The sequence below is a fragment of the Mya arenaria genome, chromosome 5 (genome assembly GCF_026914265.1).
Source record: "Mya arenaria isolate MELC-2E11 chromosome 5, ASM2691426v1".
In the NCBI taxonomy this organism is placed as follows: Eukaryota; Metazoa; Mollusca; class Bivalvia; order Myida; family Myidae; genus Mya; species Mya arenaria.
Genome location: NC_069126.1, coordinates 44527992 through 44554168, shown reverse-complemented (window position 1 = coordinate 44554168; position 26177 = coordinate 44527992). Strand labels below are relative to the sequence as shown.

Below are 26177 nucleotides of genomic sequence, written 5' to 3'. Positions count from 1 at the left end.
ACAGAATAATAAAAGTTAAATTATCATATTAACTATAAAATATAATTCAAGTCACTAGTACACTTCACAGTGGAATGAGTACTTCCTTATTGTTCAGTCATCTAGTATTTGTCAACTGTTATTGCGCATACGTGTTCCTCTTGTAGAAGCCAGTTTTAAATCTTCTTCAGGGAACGTCATGGCAGCATTTTCCGTCATATCACATACTCTGAAAATAAAACATTATATTTTTTTATTAAACCGAAAGTATAAGCTTTTATATCATAAAAGAACCGAAAGCTTTTTTTCACAAAACAACAACAACTTACTTATAAAATTGATATAAGACGAATGCTATATTGCTTAACTCTGTGTATGGATACCTAAGTCTTCGGTATATAATTTTGCACAATGATTTGTAAAAGGGTAACTATGAGCCTTTACTTCTGCCTTATGTTTATATTTTAGGCAGTCTACATGTAATACAGTATCTACCTTCGAGTATTGCCAGTGGCCAAGCACATGCTTTCTTGCCTCACCAGGGCGAGGTTTCCCAATACCAGTTCCCCATGGAGTTCGCCAGTTTGGTAATGGTGAACACCTTGTTAATGAGGTCATACATCAAGTTTCCTTTTGCCCCCTTTTCGGATAGCATTGGTACATGCTTCGTTCTATAAACCTCACTGTTATGGTAATAGCCTCACCTGTAAATAAGTTGAAACTTGGGAAAGTTTTCTTATACTGTATCTTGTAAATAAAGTTTTAATGATTTCCTTCTATTGAAATTGTGTATTTCAGGTTTATTTGATAGTATTGTATAATTTACACTCCTGAATTGAAACATGATCTATGGATAACCCTGTAACACATGTCAACAATTACAGAAATAAAAATACAATTTATAAAACAAAGGAGTTATAAATTGATTTATATTAAGCACTTATACGTTTAAATGCTCAACGGCAGGCAGTCAGGAGTTGGTCAGCGTGGTGTCTGGATGTTCTTATTTCAATTAGTGTAACATAACCTGTTTACACTTGCAAAGCGTGGCGGAAGTTGCGCAGTACGTCATTGCAATTTCCAAGCCCACGCAGATGATCAACAAGCAGCTTCGCTGTCAAATATTTTTTCAATTGTGCACTCTGTGGATTCTCGGGTTTAAAGTAAATTGTATCTTATACCTTTAATCTTTTTCTTACATATGCAATCAAGATTGATAACATAACGGAACATTTTTCGCCATATTTCGCAAAGCATCATCTGGATCCTTTGACCTACTTGCACCGAGTCTTTTCCTTTCTTTGAAGAGAAGTTTGTTTTTTATATTTTCTAGAAAGTTCCAAGATTATAACATGCCATTGTCCGTTTTAATTTTAGGACATTCGTTTACAAAACGTTTGCAGTCATGGTGTGTTTCAAACCATAAAATTAACATGGGCCTGGCCGAAGAAAAAATGCAAATATTCTGGCATGGCGTGGGCGGTGGAACTCTGCTTCCAATCACGAACCCAAAATCGCTTTGGCAGGCTTCATACCTGCTATCTGAGCTTCATATTGATGTTGTATTTTTGGACATAGGCAGTAATGACTTCTGTAATATGAATTTATCTGTTGACCAAATAGTTCATGCCCTGATTGAATTGGCAACAACCCTTCTTAAGTTAGGTTGCAAAAAGGTTGTTGTTTCCGAAATTTTAAGAGCGCTGTGGCAATCACCCTTTCAATACACGGGCGAGACAAACCAATACATTGCTTCGTTCACAATGCCATCACAACCCAGACATTGTGTTTTGGTCGCACTGCAGAAATAACTTTTACTTGCGTTTTACTCAGGATTTCTGTGCTGATGATTGGGTACATGTGCACCCTTTGTGTGGAATGCCAAGATACTATTTTTCTGTACGAAGTGCGCTTCTTTTTGCAGGAAGAAGAGTGTCACATTTCAAATAAGGCATAAATTGCCTCTCACATGTATAAACATGTTAATCCGTCTTCTTTTTATATATTTGTTATCATAACCATTTTGTTGCATAGCTATATATATTTCAGACACTGATCAGGGGCGTAGCTTGGCCCATTAAAAAGTATAGGCCCACTTTGTAGGGGGGTTAGGGGCGCCTCCCCCGGGATTTTCATTTACTTTAGATCCAATATGGTGCGTTTTGGCGTATATCTGCAGCCTTTTAAGTCATCAAAATAAGCTCTATATAGCACTTTACTAAACTTTATTGTTGGCTTACTCATGACGTACAATAACATGACTGAAATACAAAACTTTGATACAAACTTGTTAAAATAAACTCCAAAATAGAAAATACGTATGTAATGGTTAAATAAGCGTGTCTAGTTGGTTTTGTTTATGACGATATATAGAGGTCTTCAAATGAAATCCAATTTCCTGCATTTGACTGAGGCAAATGTGTTTATGATTTTATGTATGTCTATCTCAACATCTCGATGACTATGGAGGACGCCAAGTGAGGATAGCCTCCGCCGGTTATTGTAGAGTTGATGTATGTCTTGATACGGCTCATGGAACTGAAGGAGCGCTCACATGAGGCGGATGTGGCAGGCATGGTCAGCAGTATCTGCACATAATGTACATTATCCTGTCCACATTGGCCGGCTGGAGACCTTCAAATTTGGTTGGAATAACCACAGAGCCTAAAAGCGCTCTTCATTCTCCAGGATAGGAGCTGATCGCTGGCTTTGACATAACCATTTCGCGGAGCTTTTCGAGCGCATGGACGACAACGGAAGGGCAAACAAACAGTATAACATAGCATATATTTATACACTTTGCTTGACGGATGAAAAGGTGAATTGGCAATTGTGATAAAAGGAAAGGAGGGATTGATTATTAATGACCTGTAGAATAGTGTAGCGTTATCGATTACATAAATGCTGTACAACTTCCACTTCAGTGATAAAAGTCTGAGTTTGTAAAGGCATCATTCCACGATACATCGGAATCTCCAGGGTCGGGGTAAGCGGAAAACATGTTGAATGACATTCAAAATAATCTTCCGCTTCGCAACTTTTATTGTTTGTCTTGAAACGAGCCAATTTATGCGAAAATGCATGGGAACGTGTGATATAAGACAGCTGACAAAATTTCAGATCGCAGATTTTCATATTTTAGTTAAAAAATTGATGTTTTATGCATTTTTCTTAAACTGTTAGTAACGCTTTTAGCCATTAAACCTTAATTTTCGAACGGAAATACGAAAATCTGCGATCTGATCTTTTGTCAGTGGTCTTTTATCACATGTTTGCAGATATTTAACCAAAAATTGACTCATTCCAAGACAAAAAAATAAAAAAAAGTTGCCAAAACGGAAACTCTGTGAGAGTGCAGCTTTAAAAGTTCGACCTTCTTAAAAAATAGCCACTTTACTTATTTGAAAAATATGCTTAGTTAACCTGTAGTGTTTAGTTGAATGTTAATTAAGCTGTCACCCCCTTACCTTGCAGTTTTTATAGCAGATTCGGACGTTTTGTATTTTTCATTTTTGGAAACGAAGTGTAGGCCCGGGCCTACCGTGCCTATTGGAGCTACGCCGATGCTGATGAAACCAGTGTTGTAATAGAGCAGTTGCAGTTGACAGTGAGCAGCCCATGAGAGAACAGATGCTCTTCCCATCTGGCACCATTTAAAAAAAAAAAAAACTGGTTTCAAGTATTACTATCTTTTCTGTTTCTCTGCAGGGCAGTTGTTTATATGTCAAATGTATCGCTTATATAAACTATAATATAGTACACAGTTAATATGGCATGATACTCTATTTGACTTCTGTATTCAAGTTTTGGGGAAATTATGCTTACCCGAACAAATATTTGTAGACATTTCATGTTGATGTCATATGGACCAAACCTGTGCAGATGCACATTTTACTTGAATACAAATATTTTAATTTGCTTCATTTTTGGCAATCTATGTCAAATACTTATTATGATAAGGATGGATTTTCGGGCATTGGTTGTGTGCCTATTTCCAAGCCTTGGATTATTAAGGATGGATTTTCAGGCATTGGTTGTGTGCCTATTTCTAAGCCTTGTACTTTTAAGGATGGATTTTCGGGCATTGGTTGTGTGCCTATTTCCAAGCCTTGTACTATTTAAGGATGGATTTTCGGGCATTGGTTGTGTGCCTATTTCCAAGCCTTGTACTTTTAAGGATGGATTTTCGGGCATTGGTTGTGTGCCTATTTCCAAGCCTTTAACTTTTAAGGATGGATTTTCGGGCATTGGTTGTGTGCCTATTTCCAAGCCTTGTACTTTTTAAGGATGGATTTTCGGGCATTGGTTGTGTGCCTATTTCCAAGCCTTGTCCTTTTTAAGGATGGATTTTCGGGCATTGGTTGTGTGCCTATTTCCAAGCCTTGTACTTTTAAGGATGGATTTTCGGGCATTGGTTGTGTGCCTATTTCCAAGCCTTGTACTTTTTAAGGATGGATTTTCGGGCATTGGTTGTGTGCCTATTTCCAAGCCTTGTACTTTTTAAGGATGGATTTTCGGGCATTGGTTGTGTGCCTATTTCCAAGCCTTGTACTTTTAAGGATGGATTTTCGGGCATTGGTTGTGTGCCTATTTCCAAGCCTTGTACTTTTAAGGATGGATTTTCGGGCATTGGTTGTGTGCCTACTTCCAATCCTTGTATATTTATGGATGGATTTTAGGGCATTGGTTGTGTTCCTATTTCCAATCCATTATTTTTGGGGTATATGGCAGATTTCACAAAAAAGGCAATTATTTGGCCCATTTGCTTTCATTTATTGTTATTGCATGTCAACGTCATATATACAGCAATTGCCTTTCCCAACCCAATAAGAACACCTAATAGAAGTGATTTGTATTAAAATAATGAAAATATTGTGTTAAATAAGGTAAAAAAATGCCGATATTTAGGACAAAAAAGACAGAAAATCTTCCCGGTACCAATATACCACTTTTTTGAGGATGCTTTTCAGTAACATCTGGTAAGTATTTTATTCTTGTCTGTTGAATAATGTTTGCAAGAAATGTTAATTAAAACAATAATCTATCTAAAATGATTGCATTTCGTTCGTAATATACTTAAATTTTCGGTAATTGCGCATGGTGATAACGTTACGGTAATCTGTCCTCGAATTGTTGTGTAACATTAGCAGACATGATCCACTGCTAACTGTTTTAAGCCTAAACACACCTTTATTAAATCACTGAAAACAAAGACTACGTGTCGGATAAAAACAGTATTGCATGTAACAAGAAATTGGTCATTCCCGATCATAAAGTTTTTTAGGTCTAAAAATGTGTTAATGTTACTCAAAATCGATTCTGTCCCATTTTAGCATGACGATAGCACCTTTTCTATTCGTGAATAATTTACACCGACTGAGGGTTAACATCCGGGTAGCGATTACTTTTATATTGGACTGGTTCACAGTTGACATTGAAATGATAAAAATAGTGGTGAATACCGTTGATAAAAACTTAATCCAAGTTTGGCTCATTCTGTCCTTCGATGTAACGTTAACATTATGTCACGCTAGCATTAAGACAAGCGCTTAATAAAGCAAGAAAATCGTTGAAATTTGATGACTTTCCCAGAGTCAATTATTCAAACATAACAATGTCGTCTGTAAACTATCGTTTGTAAGTATTCATTCATTAGGTACGTAGTTTATATTGAATTCATACCGCTTTTGTGTTTGATATCGTTATTTATTGGACAGAATTAAGAATTTTTGTGATTATCAATTGACCGTGTTTATCAATCATTTATATAGTTTGTTTTATACTGTATCAAGCACAAACAGTCTGTGGTAGGTCTGTATTTTAATTTTTTGTGAAACATTTTGTCCAACTGCTAATGTGACATACTGCTAATGTTACTCATTCTGTTATGTGGTAACACTAGCACATACTCACAATTAGCAATTTATAATATATATGTTTAATATCAAAGGTAATGATAATTGCACCATACTAGAGACATTTATATTACCACAACAAAACATTTATGTTTATATATAGCTTATCTGATCTGATATAAAAAGAAAACCTATGTTTGCAGAAAACATTTTCTGTCTTGTTGTCCAATTAGGGTTTGTTTCAATAAATTTATTTGAGAAAAACGAAACAATCTTTATTTTTTGTCTGTACAATCTGTTTTATAGATAAATGAACCATTTAGTGCAAGACAAAATACTTCTTTGGATCAAAATATTAAAAAAAAACAAGTTTTTACCGGCAATATTGTAACACTAGCACAAATGGTATGGTGATACAAAATTCTTTTTTTTATAAAAATGCATGAATAAATCATTGCAAATGTTCTAAAATATGATAGATAAGAAATTGCTGTAAAAGATTATGTTGAAATTACAAATCTGCAATAAATTTTAAAAATCAATATTCGCCGGGAACTTTTTGGTCACCAAAACGTGAAATTTGCCATATGTTTCTACCTGATTTCTGGTATTTCTCTTAATAGTTTCAGCACCATGGTCAAGAAGAACCCTAAATCTGCCAAGATGGGGAAATGCAAGGCAGACCCTGAGCCCAGCACCACTGGAGGGAAACAAAGCCGCCTTGCTGTCTTGTTGGCCAATGTGTTTTGAAAGACGATGACATTCTTCAGGAAATCAGGATTTGATCAACAGTGCCGGTGCTGCTTCGATTGCATCCTCTGTTTCATCAGAGCAAACGTTAATACTGACTTTCCATCAGAAATACTGAACCAGAACATGTTTCTTTGGGAGCTTTTTCAGCAATTCACCACCCGTTAGATCAGAAACTTGCTGACAAAATTTTAAATGGAGAATATGTTGACTTTGCATCCATTATCCATAGGGACCATCTTGGTGAAACAATGACCATAAAAAAAAAAAAACAATTCAACTGTGACTTCAATACACAAAGCATCTGCTAAACAAATTACTGAAATTGACCAATGGAATAAGGCTTTTCAAATATACGCAGACATATACTCAGCAAAATATCCTTCTCAAGCACCACAACTTTTCCGGTACATGTCCATCATCCAAAATCTCTCCCATAACTCGCAACAATGGATTGCCTATGATGAAAAATTTAGGCGTCTGCGTGCCCTTGGTACAGAGAGAATGTTTTCACCACATATTGCACAAAACCATTCTTCTGTGCATACTCATTTCACATTTGTTCAAAATAAACTCTCAAAGGAAGTGACCTGGGGTCGCATAAAGGGTCCATATAACACCCCTCCACTAAAAAACTTTGTCTGTAGCCCTCTGGGAGCTGTACCAAAATGTACCCCAAACTGTTTTCGTCTCATCCACGATTTATCATTCTCACCTTCAGCAACCTTGCCTGCTGTGAACTCACTTATACCAAAACAAAGTTCTGCGGTAACATTAGAAACATTTGATCATGTTGCCTCTCTCATTCTGCAATGTGGACGTAACTCAACCATCGCAAAAGCTGATATTGAAGAAGCGTTTCGAATTATCCCAATGTCACCATTAGACTACCACAAACTAGGTCTCACTTTTGATAACAAATATTATTTTGACACGGTTTTACCAATGGGTGCTTCATCATCAGTGGCCATATTTGAAGCTTTCTCTGCAAGTATTCAATGGGTCTTACAACATAAACTCAAGGTCAACTTCGTATCCCACATTATTGATGACTTCATCTTTGTGGGTCTGGCTGGAACTCAAACTTGTTCAAATTCACTAAAGACTTTCCTGAATTTTGCTAAAGATATCGGTCTGCCAATTAAGGACTCAAAAACAGTCCATCCTAACACTTCAGCAGAAGTGCATAGAATTCTAGTGGATACCACTTCATTAACTGCCAAGCTGCATGCAGACAAAGTCAGTTTGCTCCATGATCTCTTAAAAAGCTTCAAACAGCGTAAAAAGGTTACACTAAAAGAATTACAATCCCTTTTCGGTCATCTCAATTTTGCATGCAAGTAGGTTAATAAACCGGGACGCTGCTTTTTAAGGCGTCTTTATGACCTGACCATTGGTGTTATCAAACCTCACCATCATATTCGTATGACAAGCGAAACTAGAGCCGATCTTGCACTATGGCATGCCTTCCTAGATAACTACAATGGTTGCACACTTTTAACAGGGGACTGATTTATTCCTTCTACAACCCTGAAATTGTTTTCCGATGCCGCGGGGTCCAAAGGGTTTGCGTGCACCCATGGTTCTTCATGGACATTTGGTATCTTTCCTGAAAAGGTCAAACATCACCATATCAATATCCTTGAACTGTACCCAATTGCACTAGCCTTGACAATGTTTGGCCACCTCTGGCGAAACAAAAAAATATTATTTATTTGCGACAACATGGCCGTTGTTATTGCCTGAACAAACAGACATCAAAAGACAAAATTATGATGAAACTAATAAGAGCTATTGTTCTGACTGATTTGGAAAACAATTTCTGCTTTCAATCCAAACACATTAGCACTAAGAACAACACAATATGCGACTTGCTTTCCCGTTTGCAGGTTAGCAAAGCATTGACATTGGCTCCTCACCTCAACAAAACGCCTTTACCAATACCACTCAACATGAGCCCACACAAATTGATGCAGTTAAACAACAGCTGTTGATTGCATCTCTTGCATAATATACTACGCAAAATCTGCTCACATATATCTCCTCAAAACTCAAAAAGGCAAACCAGGTGTGCAATACAACACGTTGTCACATAACAATTATGGTGGATGTTGGTTGTGCATCCATTTCACATGGCACTTTTTCATGCCAGTTTTTCTTCCTTTTTAACAATAAGGGACATTGGTAGTGTGTCTCAATCATCTTTAAACATGTGCTTTGATAATCATTGTAGATACTTGTGTCATATGTATATATTTTCCATATGCTGTTAATATGTGTGTATATATATCTGTCCAAATGTGCCAAACTTGTATTTTACTTTGTCATGACTCCTTAAGGCCACACCAAATTAATGTTTAGTTATTCAGATTTTTGCCCAAAAAAATTGGAGCGAGCGAGCGAAAAAAAAAAAAAAAAAAATTTATTTTATAAAAACCGAAGAGAGCGAAGAGCGAAAAATATATTTTTCCTTATATTCAATATAAATAAGAAAGATTGTTCAAAATAATTGCCCTTAAACCCATTTTAATGCCATCTTGAACTGAACCTCTAATGGACATTGGGAAAATGTCGGAATACATACTATTTATTCATCCGTGTTTAGTACAAACATTATATCGATAAATCTAATGTCTTAATATGACGATCATTCATAATAATAAATAACCCTGCTTTTAGTAAAAAGTTTGAAACGATTTATATAAATCTACCTGAATCAGTCTAACATCATATGCAACTGTATTTTGACATAACTTAGGATTAATTTGGGATTTGTAAAAAATGATCACTTACACAGGCACCATCAAACATCAGACTCCATATAACATAGACTAAATTTTGTTTTTATTTTCACAGGAAATGCAATGACATGTGCTTATTAAAACAAAAAGAAAAAGGGTATTTTTCAGAGTACTTTTTTTGGTTATTGAGATGTTTTTATGCACCAGCCAATTCCAATTGTATATGCCCCCCCCCCCCAGTCCGGAATAGCGGGGACTTTGACTTCTGGTCTCTCAAAACCCGGGTAAAATACCCAACTGCAGGGACACACTGCTGGTAAAATCCCTGCCAAATGGCCCCGCAACCCCAAATCCCCAAATACCTATGTGAGGCCCACTCCTGTCTATCTTCAATATATGAAGACAAAACCACTTTCACTAGGCACTGCGGGGCCACCTGAAAGGTAAAAACACAGCCCATTGCCTCTGCTATCCCTGGTATACCCCTGGAACAAGGACGAGGGGTGGGCGGGGCAGTGGTTACAATTGACAAGTATATTACAATCCCGGATTATGCTGCAAATAAAAACAAAATATAAGGTGATAAACTTAGCCGCTTACTTATGTTGAGGTATATCCAGACCAGTGTTTTATATCGCTTTTTGTGAAAAGATATTTGTTCATAACTGTTGTTTTGTCAGAATTTGATCAAAAATGAGCTTGATACATCAATTTGGACCAAACAATGACTCATGTTCCAGTTAAGTTGACCTGTCTGATTTCCATTCAAAACGAGTCACTAATTACGCAATATAATCGCTACCAGTCTTAGATACACATGCTTTATTGCATAATGATTGCTTTAAATAATGATCCTTTAGTGCATGAGACGATCAACAATGACTTCAAGCATCCTTAAAACATATTTATTGTAAAAAATAAGATTTAATTTCCAAACTCCGAGCCACATTGTTTATACCGGAAGCCGCCATTTTGATTGAATTTATTGAAACCCATGCTAAACCGATCGATATACAGTATAAAAACACTACGCATCGGTAACTTCCCTTTACAAAAACACGAAAACTAGCGTAGAAAAATTAAACTTGATTATTTTTAGCCTTTAAATAAATTATTACCTGAAAAAAATCTACTTGGTGATCAAAATGGAGGTGCGGGCGCACAAAAAAAATAATTTTTTTTTTACATTTTCAAAAAAATAGGAGCGGTAAATCCGCGGAACGAAATATCAATTTGGTGTGGCCTAAGTGTCAAATCTTTTGACAACTGTTTCTAATCATGTTTACTTTTTGTTGTTATTTTAAATATGTGTCAATGACTGCATTTTCAATGGGCAGTACCTTTACACTTCAATTTAACTATACTGTACCATATGTTTGTATAGGTTCACATGTATTATACATTGTCAACTTCCTTTATTTCTTCTAAACTTGCCATTTTATTTTTTATTTTTACATTAATTTTTTTTATTATTATATATTTATTTTTTTTGGTAGTTTTTGCAACCCTGAAGTATTATTCTCTAGTCATTATTGAATACAAATATACTTGCGCTCTCCCCACCTTCGCTTGGACTTGGTTTGGGACTTTTTTGTACGCCCAACTTTATGGGACTTGTACTTATTATTTCACTCATAATCTCAATTATATAATAATCATACAATAAATATCGGCTGGTGTAAATGCACCAGCCCTTTTCAATCCAATAGCTGTTAGTGGTTCTTGTCCCATAAATGAACTCCGTTTGTGAGAGCGCAAATATAAAGTCATACGTAACATGCCATTTAAGTTGCATGCCATAGTACAAGGCTGGTTGAATTGTATTTCAAATAAATGGTTATTAAAGTCAGTTTAGTTAAGAAAATGTTATTTATCTTTTACAAAGTCACAAACTTTTGAGCATGAGGTTTTATTTGCAATTATAGTATCATAACATTATGATTAAACAAACAGGTTTAACTAAATTTGTAGTGTTTCTTGCAGCACACTCATTAAGGTAGCAACAACTCCTGAAATAACCGTTTGATTAACATTCTGATATTTGTATAAACAAAATAAGTAGAGAACATGATTATGTTTCGGGAGGCCAGAAGACGTGATGACTGAGCAATATTGAAATGTATTCTTACCACAACAGAGTTGCCTGGTGTTACAGGAGTGGAGATGGTTGGCATGAGTTTTCTTGCGAGTTGACCTTCTAAGTTGCTCCGATAACTGTACAAGTTGTTTGCTTAATTGCAATAATCACCTTATAACAATTAAATGATGACTTATTTTAGCTGTTTACACTATCCATATTATTTTAATATAACTGCTCTCATTCATACCCTTATTTTATCATGAATTACATCTTTATAAAATATATATGGTACATTATTTAATTAAGCAATTTAGGGGTTTACTCGAGAAAGCCATTACTTTTGCTGTGAAATTTGTTGATGGTGATGCAGTCGAATTCTGCCTATGAAAGTGGCTGCTGAAATATCAAGAAGAACACATGTATAATGCGTTTATTTCTGTTTAATAAATTTATTAATTCAAAGATTGTTTTTAAAATCAAGACTTAAACCGTTATTCCAGCATAATGCAGAACTTAATTAACATTTTGTTGTTTAAACAAACATATTAAAATGAATATATGTGAACTCGGTAGATTCCGGCAAGCATCATTTTGATAACACCGACAGCTATTGTAATTACTCGGAAACTTTCGCGGAAAGCCAAGGGTTAATGCTGATATTTTTTTTCCGTTGCACATATGAACTTCTTTGTGAAGTTTAATCATTGCGAGAATGCTTTTCGGGTGAAAATTATGTAACAAGGCAAATATAAGGTAATATGGTTGTAATAAACATAGTATTGATACCCAACCAAATATTTTGTAAAGCATAAACTAAGCATTCTTAATCGCATCGAACTTACTCGATGTAAATCAAACAAAATAGTTATAAAAGTGAGAACAGACAAACACAATTTCAAAACAAGTACTGGTAAAACCAGTACTGGTTAAACGAGAAATAGAAAAGTTACCTCCATCTTTTACGACCACGTACCCCTTTGAATTGTTGCATTTGCTTATCCGCCAATCTCACACAGTATATGCATTTTATTTCGCGATTCAAAATTTGTAAGACACCTCAAGTCCGCGTTATTCTTATCAATCACGGCTAATGTTCCATCTGTTGGTCAATACACACAACCATACGTTTTAACTATATAACGTTTCTCACGCAAGTTCAAACGTTTTTTTGGTAAAAGTCTAGTTATCCATTATTCGAAAGCGCGGTACATGTATGTCTATCAGTAATGGTTTCAGTGTGGGCATCTTGTGAAACACATGACCGGAATAAATAAAGGTTAAGGTTCTCAAAGGGAAATCCGACCAGATTTGTGCAAGATAAGGCGAGTATTTACAAGAAAGACCATTGATGCAAAGCATCAAAGGGCGCCATTTAATAGTTTATGCATTTGTTATACTGAGAAATCATTAATGTTCGTGGGCATGAAATTTCGTGGTTTGCCGAAAAAAAACAATTTCGTGGGTACTTGAATTCGTGGATTTTCATTTTTGAAAAAAAAAAATCGAAGATGCGATCGTCTGCATAATATCCACGCGCTGGCCTGTGATTTCCGTCTTCTACGTCACTCGGTTTATGACACTCGCTAATGTGGTACGACATGCCAATTAGTGCATATACCCATGTCACTTATTGATTTAATTGGGAATAAAGGTAATAAAAGAAGATGTACCCTGATCATAAATACAGATAGGGGAAGCCATTGAATGCCAATAAAGAATTTTGCAAATTGTGAAAACACCGAAATGTGTGTATATTGTCACGTTCGGTGCTTAGTAACCTTCAATGTACTAGTAATCGATTAATTATTTCATTAAATAAAAAAATCGAGTATGGACACTCATCACGCACATCTAGTAAACTTGGAGATTTTCATTAACAGCACACGTTTAACCACGTGCTTATAACTGTCATTTGCTGCATAAAACAGATTTAATTGATTTGGTTCATTATTTGTTAAAGGCAGTTATAATATATTAACAGAATAATGATTGTAAGTTATACAGTGAGACAGGTTTTAACACTGTATACTGCGACCTCTGTTAAGAATATACTAGAGTATGTACGTAACAAGGCAATTGAAAAAGTGAATAAAGGGTTTATATTTCGTGGGATCTTGAATTCGTGGATCACCTAACCCACGAAAACCACGAACATTAATGCCCCACGAACATTAATGATTTCACAGTATGTTGAAAAACAAGGAATAGTCAAGGCCAACAAGCATATTATGGTGCATCAAACCGCAACCATGAAATTCTCAAAATAGTTGTAGTATTCTGCTTAACAACATAAGTAAAAGCATTAAAGTTGAAGAGTTTTCAAGTTGAAGATATCATTAAGGGTGTTACATTAATGAACATGCCAGAATCAGGGTGTTTGTGCACTGTACTTTTTGTCATTGCCACCTACCCATATACAAGTTTTATTGCAATACCATAAGTAGTTTTAAAGAAATGCTCTTGTCAAGAAAAAGCGGCAAAGGGTAAAAATTATGTAATTAGCTGAAATACAGCTATAGTTATTGTGCACTGCACTTCCTCTCGTTGTCCTTTACCATTGAATGATGTTTAATGAAAATCCAAACAGTAGTTTTCTAGTTATGCCCCGGCAAGGGGGGGGGGGGGGGGGGGGGGTGGGGGGGCACGTCACCATGCTGGAATGACAACTTGAAGGGAAAATAAGTTTCCTCTTTATATTGGGGATTCATCGTGAAGAGCTGATGTGAAATAACAATTTAACAATTAATAACAATTTTCGAAGTACTTTAATAAACATTACTCTTTCGTCTGAAAGTTGCAAACATAAATAGTAACAATATATATAACAGGAAATATATATGAAAACAATACTCCTTAAAGGCCATTATTATTTAAACTGAATTAATGAAAGTGTATGATTTATGAAGTTCCCGCGAAAACATCTTATCTCATGACTTACTCGACCAATCGTTTTGTGCGCACTGTGTAGTGTTCTAAAAATAAAACCACTCGGGGGCAATCGTAATGAAATTTTACTAATGTCACCTTCAACACATTAACAAATAAAGTTAGGTGAACATTTTCTTCCGATATCGATTAAATTAAAGAAAACAGCTTACCTCATGGTTTATCAATGCAGTAAACATAACAAAACAAAATAAAACATAATCATTCACATTCACATAATTACCGGTCCACACATTTTACATTTCCGGCACATGATTACAGGTAACCAATCGGAAAACGTAAACGAATCGGGAACAGTTATTAAACTTATTTGTCGTTTTTCCGAAATAATGTTTTGAGGATAAATTAAAGACAATCTATTCAACCATAAGTAGCATTTTTTAACACCCATGCAATCGCCATCTTTTTGCATTTTTTAATCATAATAAAATAACAATAAAACCCAACTGTCAATCAAATTAAAAACCGCTCCCACCACTAACTAAAATAAATTCCCATTCCATAATAGGCGCGCACTTCAGTGCGGCGCCAATAAACAGCTGGATCTTGTATCCCATTGATAGCCCATGAGGCTTATTGGTGAGTCAAATATTGAAGCAGAGTATTGTACATGATGACCTCGAATCGAGTGGAAGTCAATTATTTATAGCCAACTGGGCTAAGTTTAGTTTTAATTGCTATTAGTGGTTGATGTTATAATGTCCCAATTAGTGACATAAGTAACATTTAAAGTGGACTTTAAAGTTCATAAAAGCCGAGTCTAAATATATATCATGGGGTCATGTTTTTTTTCCTTTATGTGTTTGACTCCCCTTGGTAGTTTTATTTTTATTTTTGTTGCATATTTTATATTACATGGAGTATGCGGTGTTCAGAATGAAAGCATGGGAGATGTTTAGTTTTTAACTCGCTACGTGAAATCTAAACAAAAACAGTTCAATAATTTTCATGACTTTCGAATTATATTGGATTTTTTGGCTGAAAATATTAGGCTATGTTCGAAATTACGCTCCACTAAAATGTCAAAGGTTTCATCTAGAAAAAACAAAGTACGAAATTCCGTGTCACACAAATGTTAAAGTATATAAATACGCCCGTAATTTGTTTACGCCTGGAACTTCCAATATCTTTACGCCCAGAATCCTCTAGAATATTGAAAATAATGATTCCGTCCATACTCCAGGCGGAATTCACCGATTCCGTGCCAATTTCGCCTCAATTCTGCCCCTTTATTTTGTACGGGTAGTGCTGTTATGAATGTTTCATACTCTTCGGATGTTTTACAGGTTAAATCTGAACTACTTTGCTTCACCAAACGTGTACATGACTCACTGTCGTATCAGGGCATGTGTGTTTATATAAATTGAAAGCCTAATGTCTAAAACTCTGCCAAGAATACACCGGAATGAAGCTTTTATGCTAAAAAATGTGTAGCAGGTAAATTATAGTATTTGAAGCATCAGCAATGCGACAGCTGAGATACAACTATTTTGACACTCAGACAATCATTTTGTTTCTTATCTCATAAAATTAAAATAAAAAAATCACCATTACAAATAAGCGTGCTTCAGGGTCACGTCAGGTTATAATAACAAACCCTGCAGGCGATGGGACACAATGGCGGTCGGTAATAATTTCTGGAACATCATGGGCTAAACTCAGAGTGAATATCATTATGTTACCTTCCTACCAGAGCCTCCGTTATTTTGATCGACATTAATCTGATAAATATAGCAATCTAAAAATAGTTATATTCTGCTAAAAATAAAACGCCAGAATAAAGAATTACAGCGCAGAAATAGCTGAACAAGCAAAAACTCATACTCGGACTGCCAATCTATTTTTATGGTTTCGACGGCATTGAGACAAAAAAAATAAAACGACATGAATAGAAGTAGTTCTTTGAAGTTTGCGGTCTTAAGACAACCTGCGCGCTTGCGTAGATAGTCTTAAAACAATCTTAATATTGCAACTAAAATATTTCAATGTTATTACCTGCAGCAAGCCCTGACCGACGACTCCTGCAATTTGGCATCACTAGCTGTATGTTTGGCTTCTCAATGGTTTTACTCTTGTTGTCGTTGACATTTCTCTCACTTCCACTAGGAATAACATGTATGTCAATCTCAGCATCACTGATTTCAACATTCTCCTCACCAACTGCATAAGCATTCTCATCTTGTGTTTTATCTACAGTGTCACCAACCACTCCAATATCATTACCATCTTCATCCACATTTTCATTGTATTCAAGATTAATATCGTTAATATCCAGCTTAACCTCCCCATCTTGTTCACCATCAATTCTGAGCTCAGGAATCTCTATAACAAACTCCTCAAATCTGCTTTTCGTCTTTTGAAAATACTTAGACAATGCTTGCAATTTTTCAGAAGCTGTCCGCTTTGGTAGAGCAATAGAGGAAGGCCCTGGGATGGTGTTAAGCGAGTTGATTCTTTCTAAACTTTCAGTCCAACCAAGCATATCTTGTTTCAATAAATCCTCAAGACTAAAGTCACTTTGCGTTAAATCAATAATTAATTGATCAAGTGAACTAGCAGACTTTGCAATTTTCAAAAGTCTGTCCATTTCATCTTCAATGTCTTTTTTAAGACTGTCTTTCAGCGTTTCATATTTTCCATACTCCGCCTTTATATATTTCAGGAACTTCTCCAAATATGTTGACATGCCTTTATTTGTCTTCTTTTGGGCTGAAGTAACTATGTTTGTCACTTCTTCAATGTTTTCTTCCAAAATAACAAACTCAGATGGCTTATAGCGAGGAATGGGGTTGTCATTATGACCCAAATTACTGTGGTGCTTTTCAACTTGCTTCCTGGAGGAGAGATTTTCTTGCTCATGTTTGATTCTATTGTAGGCATTTCCAGGGGATTTTTCCCACGATTTCACACTCCGGACCAAGAGTTCAACGACTAACAGAAAAATAAAACAGCTTCCTGAAGCTATTGCTGCTCCTGTAAAACAACATGTGAAAATTTTAAGTAAGTATATTATGTTTTTATCACAGCAATACCATGTTTACACACTGCATAACAAACTGTACTGTTGAATGCATAGTTAAGAGATGACTGTTTTGGAAAATCATTTTTTTATCAGAGAAGTTCTAAACATATCATCAAAAAAGAGCATAACCTTGAAGTTACCATGGTATGGCTTTATATAAAAAAGGAATATATACCAGTTGGTTTATTTAAGGCAAACAAGCTTATATCTTACAATTATAAATTCAGCTTGCACTTAAACAGTTTAAAATCTAGCCAAAAGCCAAAACTACCAATGAGAAGTGACTGCAGCTTGATATTAAACAAGTCCTCCTCATCTTCCTGCTGTTCATCCCGCCTGAAAGAAATTCCCCGTTTCATCATCTGTCTGGGCTGGCCCCGGGGTAGAGATATGTATGCCATCAGGGTAGCTAGAAGTAGCCCCAGTAGACATGTGAACACCTGCAGTTGGAGTAAGACAGTGTCGTTGATTAACATCCTCTTTATTGTCATCTGTCCGGATATGTTCACAAAAAGTGTGTGCTAGGAGAAGCCCCCCGTAGATGTGTGAAAATCTGCAGTCTGGTTTGGACAGTGTTAGATGGTAACATTGTGGTTTTCCCATGTAGGACCATTAGAATCGATGAAATATGGGAATTTTTGACAAGGGCGATTTTGCCACAGAATGTATGCTTGTAATGTAAAAAGTAAATGACTCGGATCACAATGGTCTGACCTAGTTTTTGGTAAGAGATGATCCATTCTTACACTGGTGCTAAATAGCAAGCTGAGAAATACTCTGCAGATTGGATAAATACTGTTGTATTCATGAAAGGAATAAGAAACTTAAACACATATTTTTGTCTTAATCCTAGCTTTTGACCCAAGAAGATCCATTTTCACATTTGATCTAATCATCATGCTGAGAAATATTTTGAACAGAATGTTGAAATTTGGACGAACACTGATAAAACTGTGAAAGGAATACAAAACCCGAAAACAAATTTTGTCTCAATATATCATTAAGTAACCTTGTTTTTGACCCAAAATGACCCATATTCACACTGGTCTTAAATATCATGCTGACAAATATTCAGACCATTTTTTGTGAAGATCAGATAAATGTCTTTATGACATGAAAAAAAGAACTTTAATGCAAAGTTGTCAATGATACCTGAACTGTGTGTATTAAAAATGGGGCTAAAAAAGCAAAGTTATCTAAATTACTTGAATTTAGTCGGATTATCATCACATATTTTATGAGTATTAACAAAAAGAAGTATTTTGTAAGCATTTAAGGTATACCTGATTTGATTGTTTACAATAATATGAAAACCTACCTGTAGTATATGCATGACCTCAGTGAATGCTCCAAAGCGAACTGTGTTCATCGCCATGGCAGTCCACTGGTGATACACACACACGTCACCAAAACACAGATGACACCCGCTGAAAATATATCTGGTAATGGAAAATTTCATATCACTGACTAAACAAATGCACCCAAAATACCATGTTTACTTCATGTAGAGTTTGAGTCACACTTGATTGCAATTTTTGGCTCATTGTATGACAGTAGTAAGTGCATATCATGGTAAAGAGGAGAAGTGAGCAACAATCATCATAGTTATATATCTTAATAAAAATTCCAAGATTTGAAGAAAATCCTGACATTGAAGCAGACAAGCATACAGACCATGAGTGGTTGAGGACTTGTTTAGTGTATCTTGTATCAAGAACCTCTACAGCGGTGACAGTGGCAGGCAGGTCCCTTCTCTCTCCTGTCCTTGGAACATACAGGGCCACACCATCCACACACCTGGGACATACAGAAGCTTTCTCATTAATTCAGTAGTTGGTATTTGCTCAGGTTTAAAACTGGTAAGTTATTCTGTTTTTAGCCTTTGTGCTTCTTTTTCCAAATGTTCTTCATTCCTTGAGCATTGATTCAATGAAAAGGCATATATATGAAAATAAACAGAGATCAATGATTAAAATCATTTATATTTAAATACGCTTGACAATTTCAGGGGAAAAACACAACAATGTAAAAACTATCCTAAGAAGATAAAAAATATTAATTGAAGAACAACTTAACTTTATAATAGCAAAATGAAGTATAAAAACAAAGTGAAGTATTAAAAATGTAATTACCATGATATGGGTGCATATAATCCACTAACCACAAATTTGGCACTTAAAATCTTCCCAACAGATGCTGAAAATCAAAAGCATGAACAGTAAATGTCTGGAGAGGCGCTAAACTTTATTTCTCAGGGATTCTAAAGGGACAACAAGAATTAACATGAATTATCTCTGTAGTCAAATGTCCCGTAGACCCTTTTCAATTTGGCCTAGTTTTTCTTCGGTATTTGAATGCTTTTATTCAAGTTTATTTGTGTTCTTCAAAGAATTTCACATAAAGAATGGTGTAGAAAAGCTCTTCAATTCTTGAATTTATTATTCTAGTGTCTTACCATTGTATAAATGTCTGCTTAAAAAAAGAATGTTTATATTGGGTTCCTTTCTAATTAACTGCCTAAAATCAATTTTGTTCCGCCGGGACACCTGACATGGAGGTTCTGGTGTCCCTCATTAAAATGTAGTGTCCTCGGGATCCCTGGACACCATTAGTGTCGAATGCTGACTGTTGTTAAGTATTACAAAGTGTCCTTATGAAGTATTTGGCAACCCACTGGGTACTAAATCTAATACAGTAATACCAAATGTCAGTCAAACTTGTTTTCTTAACCTTTTCGACCATGGTCAGTAAACAATTTTAGATCTACATGATACAATGGAAACATTGTGTGAAATATGCTTTCCTTATATGAATTGATTTGCATTCTGTTAAATCCAAAACATTTGAAAAGATAATATAAAAGCATTTCATGTACCGCACCTGGAACTTTGAAGAGGAATATATCAGTAAAGCCTCTACAAAAGAGTGCCCTGCCCCCCTTGTTGGAGCGTAACTGGTAGTACTGGGATGGACCATACTGCCCCTGTACTTGCATGAACACCTTGGCCATCTCCGGACAACCACTGCCTGCAAATACCATACAGATGATGATATGAATGAAAAGCCTTGTGCCTGGCTTACACGCATGCTCCCGGGTTGGATTTTTCTATCCGTACCGGAAACACATCTTAGATACTTATAATCTAATCAACATATAGTTTAAAGGTTGAAATATTTTTGAAGACCTTACAAAAACATATTCAAATGCCCTATACATTTTTAACTCATAATTTAAAACCTAATGCGAATTAAACATTTGCCACAATTTTTTTTTTATTTGAACATAAGGAAATTCAAGCAAGATTATGCAAAACAACTGTTATTAGTACAGAAAAACATCATTTGACACATAACTATAGGTCAGTGATTTTTTTTGGAAGTATTTTTACCGCCTGTGCCTTGCACATTGGGAAAAAGAGTTGACTTTGGGAAAAATACAAAATCAGACCAAAATAGCTAATATATTGGTGAATATACATGTTCTAAATTTTTTATGCATACATTATTCTGTAAAAGAGTAAGTTTTGTCAAGATTGTGTTTACATTGCAAGAAATTCTTTGCTTTTTTATTCATTAACGTAATCTACATTAATCAAATTAGGAAAAAAATATAAAATTTTGGGGAAAATGGACATTTTTTCGCAAGGGGAAACAGCCTTTAAAAGGCAGTAAATTGCACCAAAAAAAACACTGTAAGTACACCAAATATAACAGTTTGAAAGCAAGGCAATTTATTTTCATTGGAACAGTATTCAAGACAAATATTTCATAATGATAAGATATCCAGAATTTCGGGTGTAAATGGAGGAGCTTTTACAACGAGAAACAGCATGTAAAAGTCTGTGAATACCACCAAAACACTTCACATAAAAAAGAGTAACATATTTGGAATTATTTTTGTTGAGTTATGAATTCTATTTTCCTACCTGGTGTTCGGTTGGTAGTGATGATAACCATGTACGACAACAAAACATCCCTATTATTGTCTACATGTACCAGTTCTATCACTCTGGGCTTAAAATTAGAAAAAGAAAATACATGTTGTAGAAAAAACAGCACACCCCTGTCATCATGCACAGAATGAGTTGTGTTTAAAGAAAAAATCCAGTCATCGTATTGCCTCATTGAAAACCTTATCTTAAATTATTTTTTTAGAAACAGATTTTTTTTAAACAACCAAATTACCGGTACATGCCAAATGTTTGTTTTGCAAAACACTAAATTTCATCTTGAAATTCCGAGGGACACATAGCAATGAATGGGGGTTCAACATGCCTTAGGCAAGAACATTGTGTATCTGCGTCAGGAAAATTGCTGAGCTATATATAATTGCTGATCTCTATATATATACAATCACAGTTACATTAAGTAGCCTCTTTACCTCCTTCCTCCTCAGTGAGCGAGTGATGAGGAGTGTCATAAAGAAGGATAGAATGAAGATTCCAGTCAGGTAGTACACAAATACACTGTCCGCCTCACCACTGGCCCACAGATCTAGCTCACGTTTTGATGGCATTTCAAAATGATATGGTGCTCATGCAGTCTACAATGAAACTCATGTTCAGGCAATTATCAATATCTCACAAAATGCTTATGGGTCAGTAGTAAGAGTTTTTCTGTGCAATGGCCCATTGGTACTGAGATGTACAGATAAAGAATTTAAACTGACCTTTATATTATAAATACAGTACAGGCCGAACTTGTCCAAGGGCTGATGGGATGCACATATCAAAACTCAACAAGAGCCTGACACATTTATTTTAGGCTGTAAATTTGAAAAAAAAAAAAAATATCTTTCAATACCTTAAATTATTTTGGAATTCAAAAGGTTCATTTAAAAAATACTTGATTTACACCCAATAATCTATAAATTATTTAAACAGCTACCGTATTCCCCAATATAAGACTGGTTAACCTACATACATGTATTATCGTAAGCCAGACATAACTATAAAGTTAAGCATCATATTAAAAATTGATAGCCATATTTATATTTGTATGGAATTGAAATAATGTTGAGCATGCAATATGTTTTGAAGACTGACCACTTGCAGAACTATAGTTCCATATTTGTTCCTCAATCTGAAGATTTTTTTTTTTAGTATATCTCTCCGATAAATTAACAATTGGTCCTGCACTTAAAGTACTAGTTTATTTTACATACCACATTTCAATACTTCTTAAGAACATTAATAAAAACTTAAAATAAAAAGATTTTTTTTTTAAATAAGCACTTGCCTCCCCCATAATGTGGTTGTAAGTGTGAAATAATCAATGATGGACCTGAAATTTGTGCTGTTGGATTTGAGACTTAAATAAACATATGGGTCATCTACTGGTCATGACCAACTTACATACCAAGTATGAAGTTCCTGGGGCCAACAGTCCTATTATTAGACTGGTGACCAAAAAATAGTTTTTCTAGCAGTGAACATGACAGTTCCAGGTCATCGACAATTCTGGGTCAAATCGAGAAAAATTTATTTATAATTCAAGAACGATACAGGATTTTTTTCATTTGAATATATAGACATGTTTCCCAATCAGTTCGCTAATATTACTTTGATTTCTGATGTTGTCATTTGAAACTGGAAGTAGTCATCACGATACGCGTGACTGGAGCGTTCCCAAAATAAGCGTATGCGCGATATTTTTGTATACAAGGCACAACAAAAACCGATGTTTGTACTGGTAATTTAAGAAATCCAGGTATAAATTAGATGTTATTGTGTAGGTTATTAACAGTTGAATAAGAGTCATAAATTTAATTTGTTTTGACAAATGCACCAGATACCTTGACCTTGACCTAGCTAGCCTGTGACAGTTTCGGTCAGCATCAGGGACTTTCTCAAAATTGTGAACGCATTGCAACATCGATTTTGACAGCTGTTTACTATTAACTTATTGCTTGTGATGATACACCACTGTTTAATATTGCTAATTTATACAATTTCAATTGTTTTGCATACTTATTTGTGTCATAATAAGTTTTAACAGTATGGAATGCAATAGTTATTTTAAATACATTACCTCATACAAGATTAACTAGTGCAAATAGTATCTATTTTCCTATTTTGTTTAAACATGTTAAAAAAAATCTGCATCATTTTGGTAGAATCATGGGTCCCAAGAGGAAGTTGACTTTTGCACATAGACTAAGTCCAGAAGTAAAGCAGGTAAAAGCCATCTCCCAATATACAAAAGGGGAAAGAGAATGTCTCCAAGGGAAGTCAGAATGCGTACGTAAAGCATTGTATGATGTACGTAAAAATATAATGTCACTTAACAGGTTTTATTTACCTTATATATTTAACGGCCCCTTCTCCTCTGAAAATAAGCCTAGTTTTCCCCCTAAAAATGATAATTCCCCTCCGATAAAATTCAATATTTCATTGCCAAATTGCGAAAAATCAGCCGTCGTTTTTTCATCTGCCAGGGGAGGTAAATTACATTGAACTTAATTGATTAAACTTAATTATTCAAAGTGGTCTCCCTTGATGGTTTACGACATACCGTATTCTGTTCTTTTTCTATTTCGCGTGCTTGAGAATGTCAACAAAAAAATGACGCAAAAAATATTCGGAAAATCGATTCTTTCTTCACTGACTGTCAATCCACTAGCACACAAAATGTGATCGAGTCCGAACTTTCTGAACCGGATCATTCTGTTTGGTATGATGTGGAAACCAAGATCCTGAACATTCCCCCTTTTTTACTGAAACGCTGCGAAATTTTCCCCCTTTTGCGGATTGGTTGAGTGAAATGGCTCTACAAGGTATGGGATTAAGACCTTGTGAGTTTTTTGGATTTCATTCAATCTATTGTCATAAATGAACAACGGAAAACACCATTTAAGGATGAAAGACCTGGGTTTGGATGGTACACATCTTTTATGTCAAGAAACAAACATTTAGTATCATTAAAACCAAAAACCCAACTTAAGCTTTGTAGATCCAAAGTCACAAAGGACAGAACAGACAAATGGTATGCATGTTTCAAAGAGTTTCTGATAAGTAAGAACTTAATTGACAAACCTTCAAGAATCTGGAATGCTAATGAGACAGGGTTTAGTATGAGCAGCAACAAGTCAAAAGTAATTGGACCTACAAGGGTATCACGAGTTCCCCATATCACAGCTGGTAAGGAAAGGCTAACCGTCATGTACTGACTGTGGAAGTGCCCTTGGAGAGATGATGCCACCCTTATTTGTGTTTCCAGATCCAAAACCCGGAGGTTATAATCCTCTAACAGGTTCCACAGAAGGCAGTGATATTGCATACACAAAAAAGGGATGGATGAATGCATTAACTTTCTCAAAATTTATTGACCATTTTGACAAGCATGCTGGAACAGAGCGTCCTGTTACACTATTATTTGACAGTGTCAGCAGTCATATTGATATCTCAGTGTTTACTATAGCTAAATTGAAAGAAATTGAACTACACAGAATTGACCCTAACGCAACCCAGCTGATGCAGCCACTAGACAAAGGTGTTTTTGGACCTCTGAAATCTAAATGGCATTTAACTGTTTGAAAGCACAGCAGAGAAAACCCAGGGAGAAGCACAAATCGAGAATACTTCGCAGAAAAAACTAACAGAAGCATTCCTTCTCTTCTATAAACCTCCCACAGTAATAAATGCATTCAAGTCGTCAGGTATATACCCTGTGGACAGCAGCGCCATCAGCAGTGAAGCATTGAAGCCAGCACTTCTCAGGTGGAAGTACAAGAAGTGCAGAACAAAACAAATGTGGCGAAAGCATACCCGCCAATGAGACAACAACATCAGAACAGTCCAAGGCTGAAAGTGTCCTTGAAGCTTTAGAATGTGCCCTTTCAACACCTGTTAGGCGGATATATAAATATTAGGGATGCAAACGAATATTCGAATATTCGATCAAACGTTTGGTATTCGAATGTCAAAATCAGTATTCGAAAAAAGCTCAATAAAGAGAATAAAACACATTTTGCCTACAACACTGATGTTGTTTATAAAGTTTGTTTGTCTTGTTTTTACAACGATTGGCCCTTTATGTCAGAGGTGTGAATGTGTCATTTTAGGGACATATCGCCGGGTACTATAAAAAGTCCCCCTACTTTTACACTACCTAGCTAGAGATCGGCTTTAACACCAATGTTTTTTCTTAGCTGCAAATACTGTGCAACATAGCGCAAATCGAGGTGATGATTTGAATGCCATGTGCGACAATAATGTTGTTCCATATATGTGCTTTAAACTGTTTCCATGTTTCGATACAATTTTCGTGCTTTGAAATGGATTTTAGGATATATTTCCTCTATTGTTGTACAATGGCTGAATCCAATCCACTTATGTTTTTGTTTTACTATTTTACTAGAACCAAGTTGGTTTGGGGTTTCCATCGTTATATTTAGTCAATTTAGAGGTCAATTTCAGAACGAGGCTGATCATCCTACGGAAAGACCCTCCATTGGCGCAAAACACTTTTTGACTAGGAATAAATCTAATTTCACATTGTTTACAAAAGAAAGCGGAATTGACTTATTTGATTTTTTGTTTGTCTGCTTATAATGTTTTGCTTTTTCTTCCTGAAAATGGAGAATTTCAAAGGCTCATTTGGGAAAAATCAGGGTCTGCCGCGCGTACTGGCTACGACAAAGTAGGGTTAAAATGCCCCCGCTATTACTTTAGCGAATAATAATAGTAGTTTACTACATCTTCTAAAATATGTATTTCGGTAATCGAATATTCGATCGAAAGAATTACCGAATATTCGAATACCAATTTTGCCATTCGTTTGCATCCCTAATAAATATAGAATAG

General features: G+C 35.4%; 1 protein-coding gene and 1 pseudogene across 2 annotated transcripts in view; one reads left to right on the top strand and one right to left on the bottom strand.

Annotated features, from left to right (window-relative positions):
• The window catches only part of LOC128235190 (uncharacterized), a 58121-nt gene that overhangs the window by 30119 nt on the left and 1825 nt on the right, over positions 1 to 26177 (bottom strand). The window contains exons 2-9 of one of the 2 annotated variants that reach the window (XM_052949941.1): positions 21755 to 21916; positions 21300 to 21387; positions 20254 to 20400; positions 19506 to 19569; positions 19048 to 19170; positions 18692 to 18800; positions 17645 to 17813; positions 16347 to 17324 (exon numbers count right to left, since the gene is read on the bottom strand). In XM_052949941.1, coding sequence (XP_052805901.1) covers positions 16347 to 17324; positions 17645 to 17813; positions 18692 to 18800; positions 19048 to 19170; positions 19506 to 19569; positions 20254 to 20400; positions 21300 to 21387; positions 21755 to 21889 — 1813 coding nt within the window. In that variant the 5' untranslated portion in view covers positions 21890 to 21916. Of the gene's footprint in view, positions 1 to 16346; positions 17325 to 17644; positions 17814 to 18691; positions 18801 to 19047; positions 19171 to 19505; positions 19570 to 20253; positions 20401 to 21299; positions 21388 to 21754; positions 21917 to 26177 lie in introns of those variants that run through there. The other variant, XM_052949942.1, reaches the window with a different exon arrangement.
• Positions 23493 to 25149, top strand: LOC128235739 (uncharacterized; annotated as a pseudogene).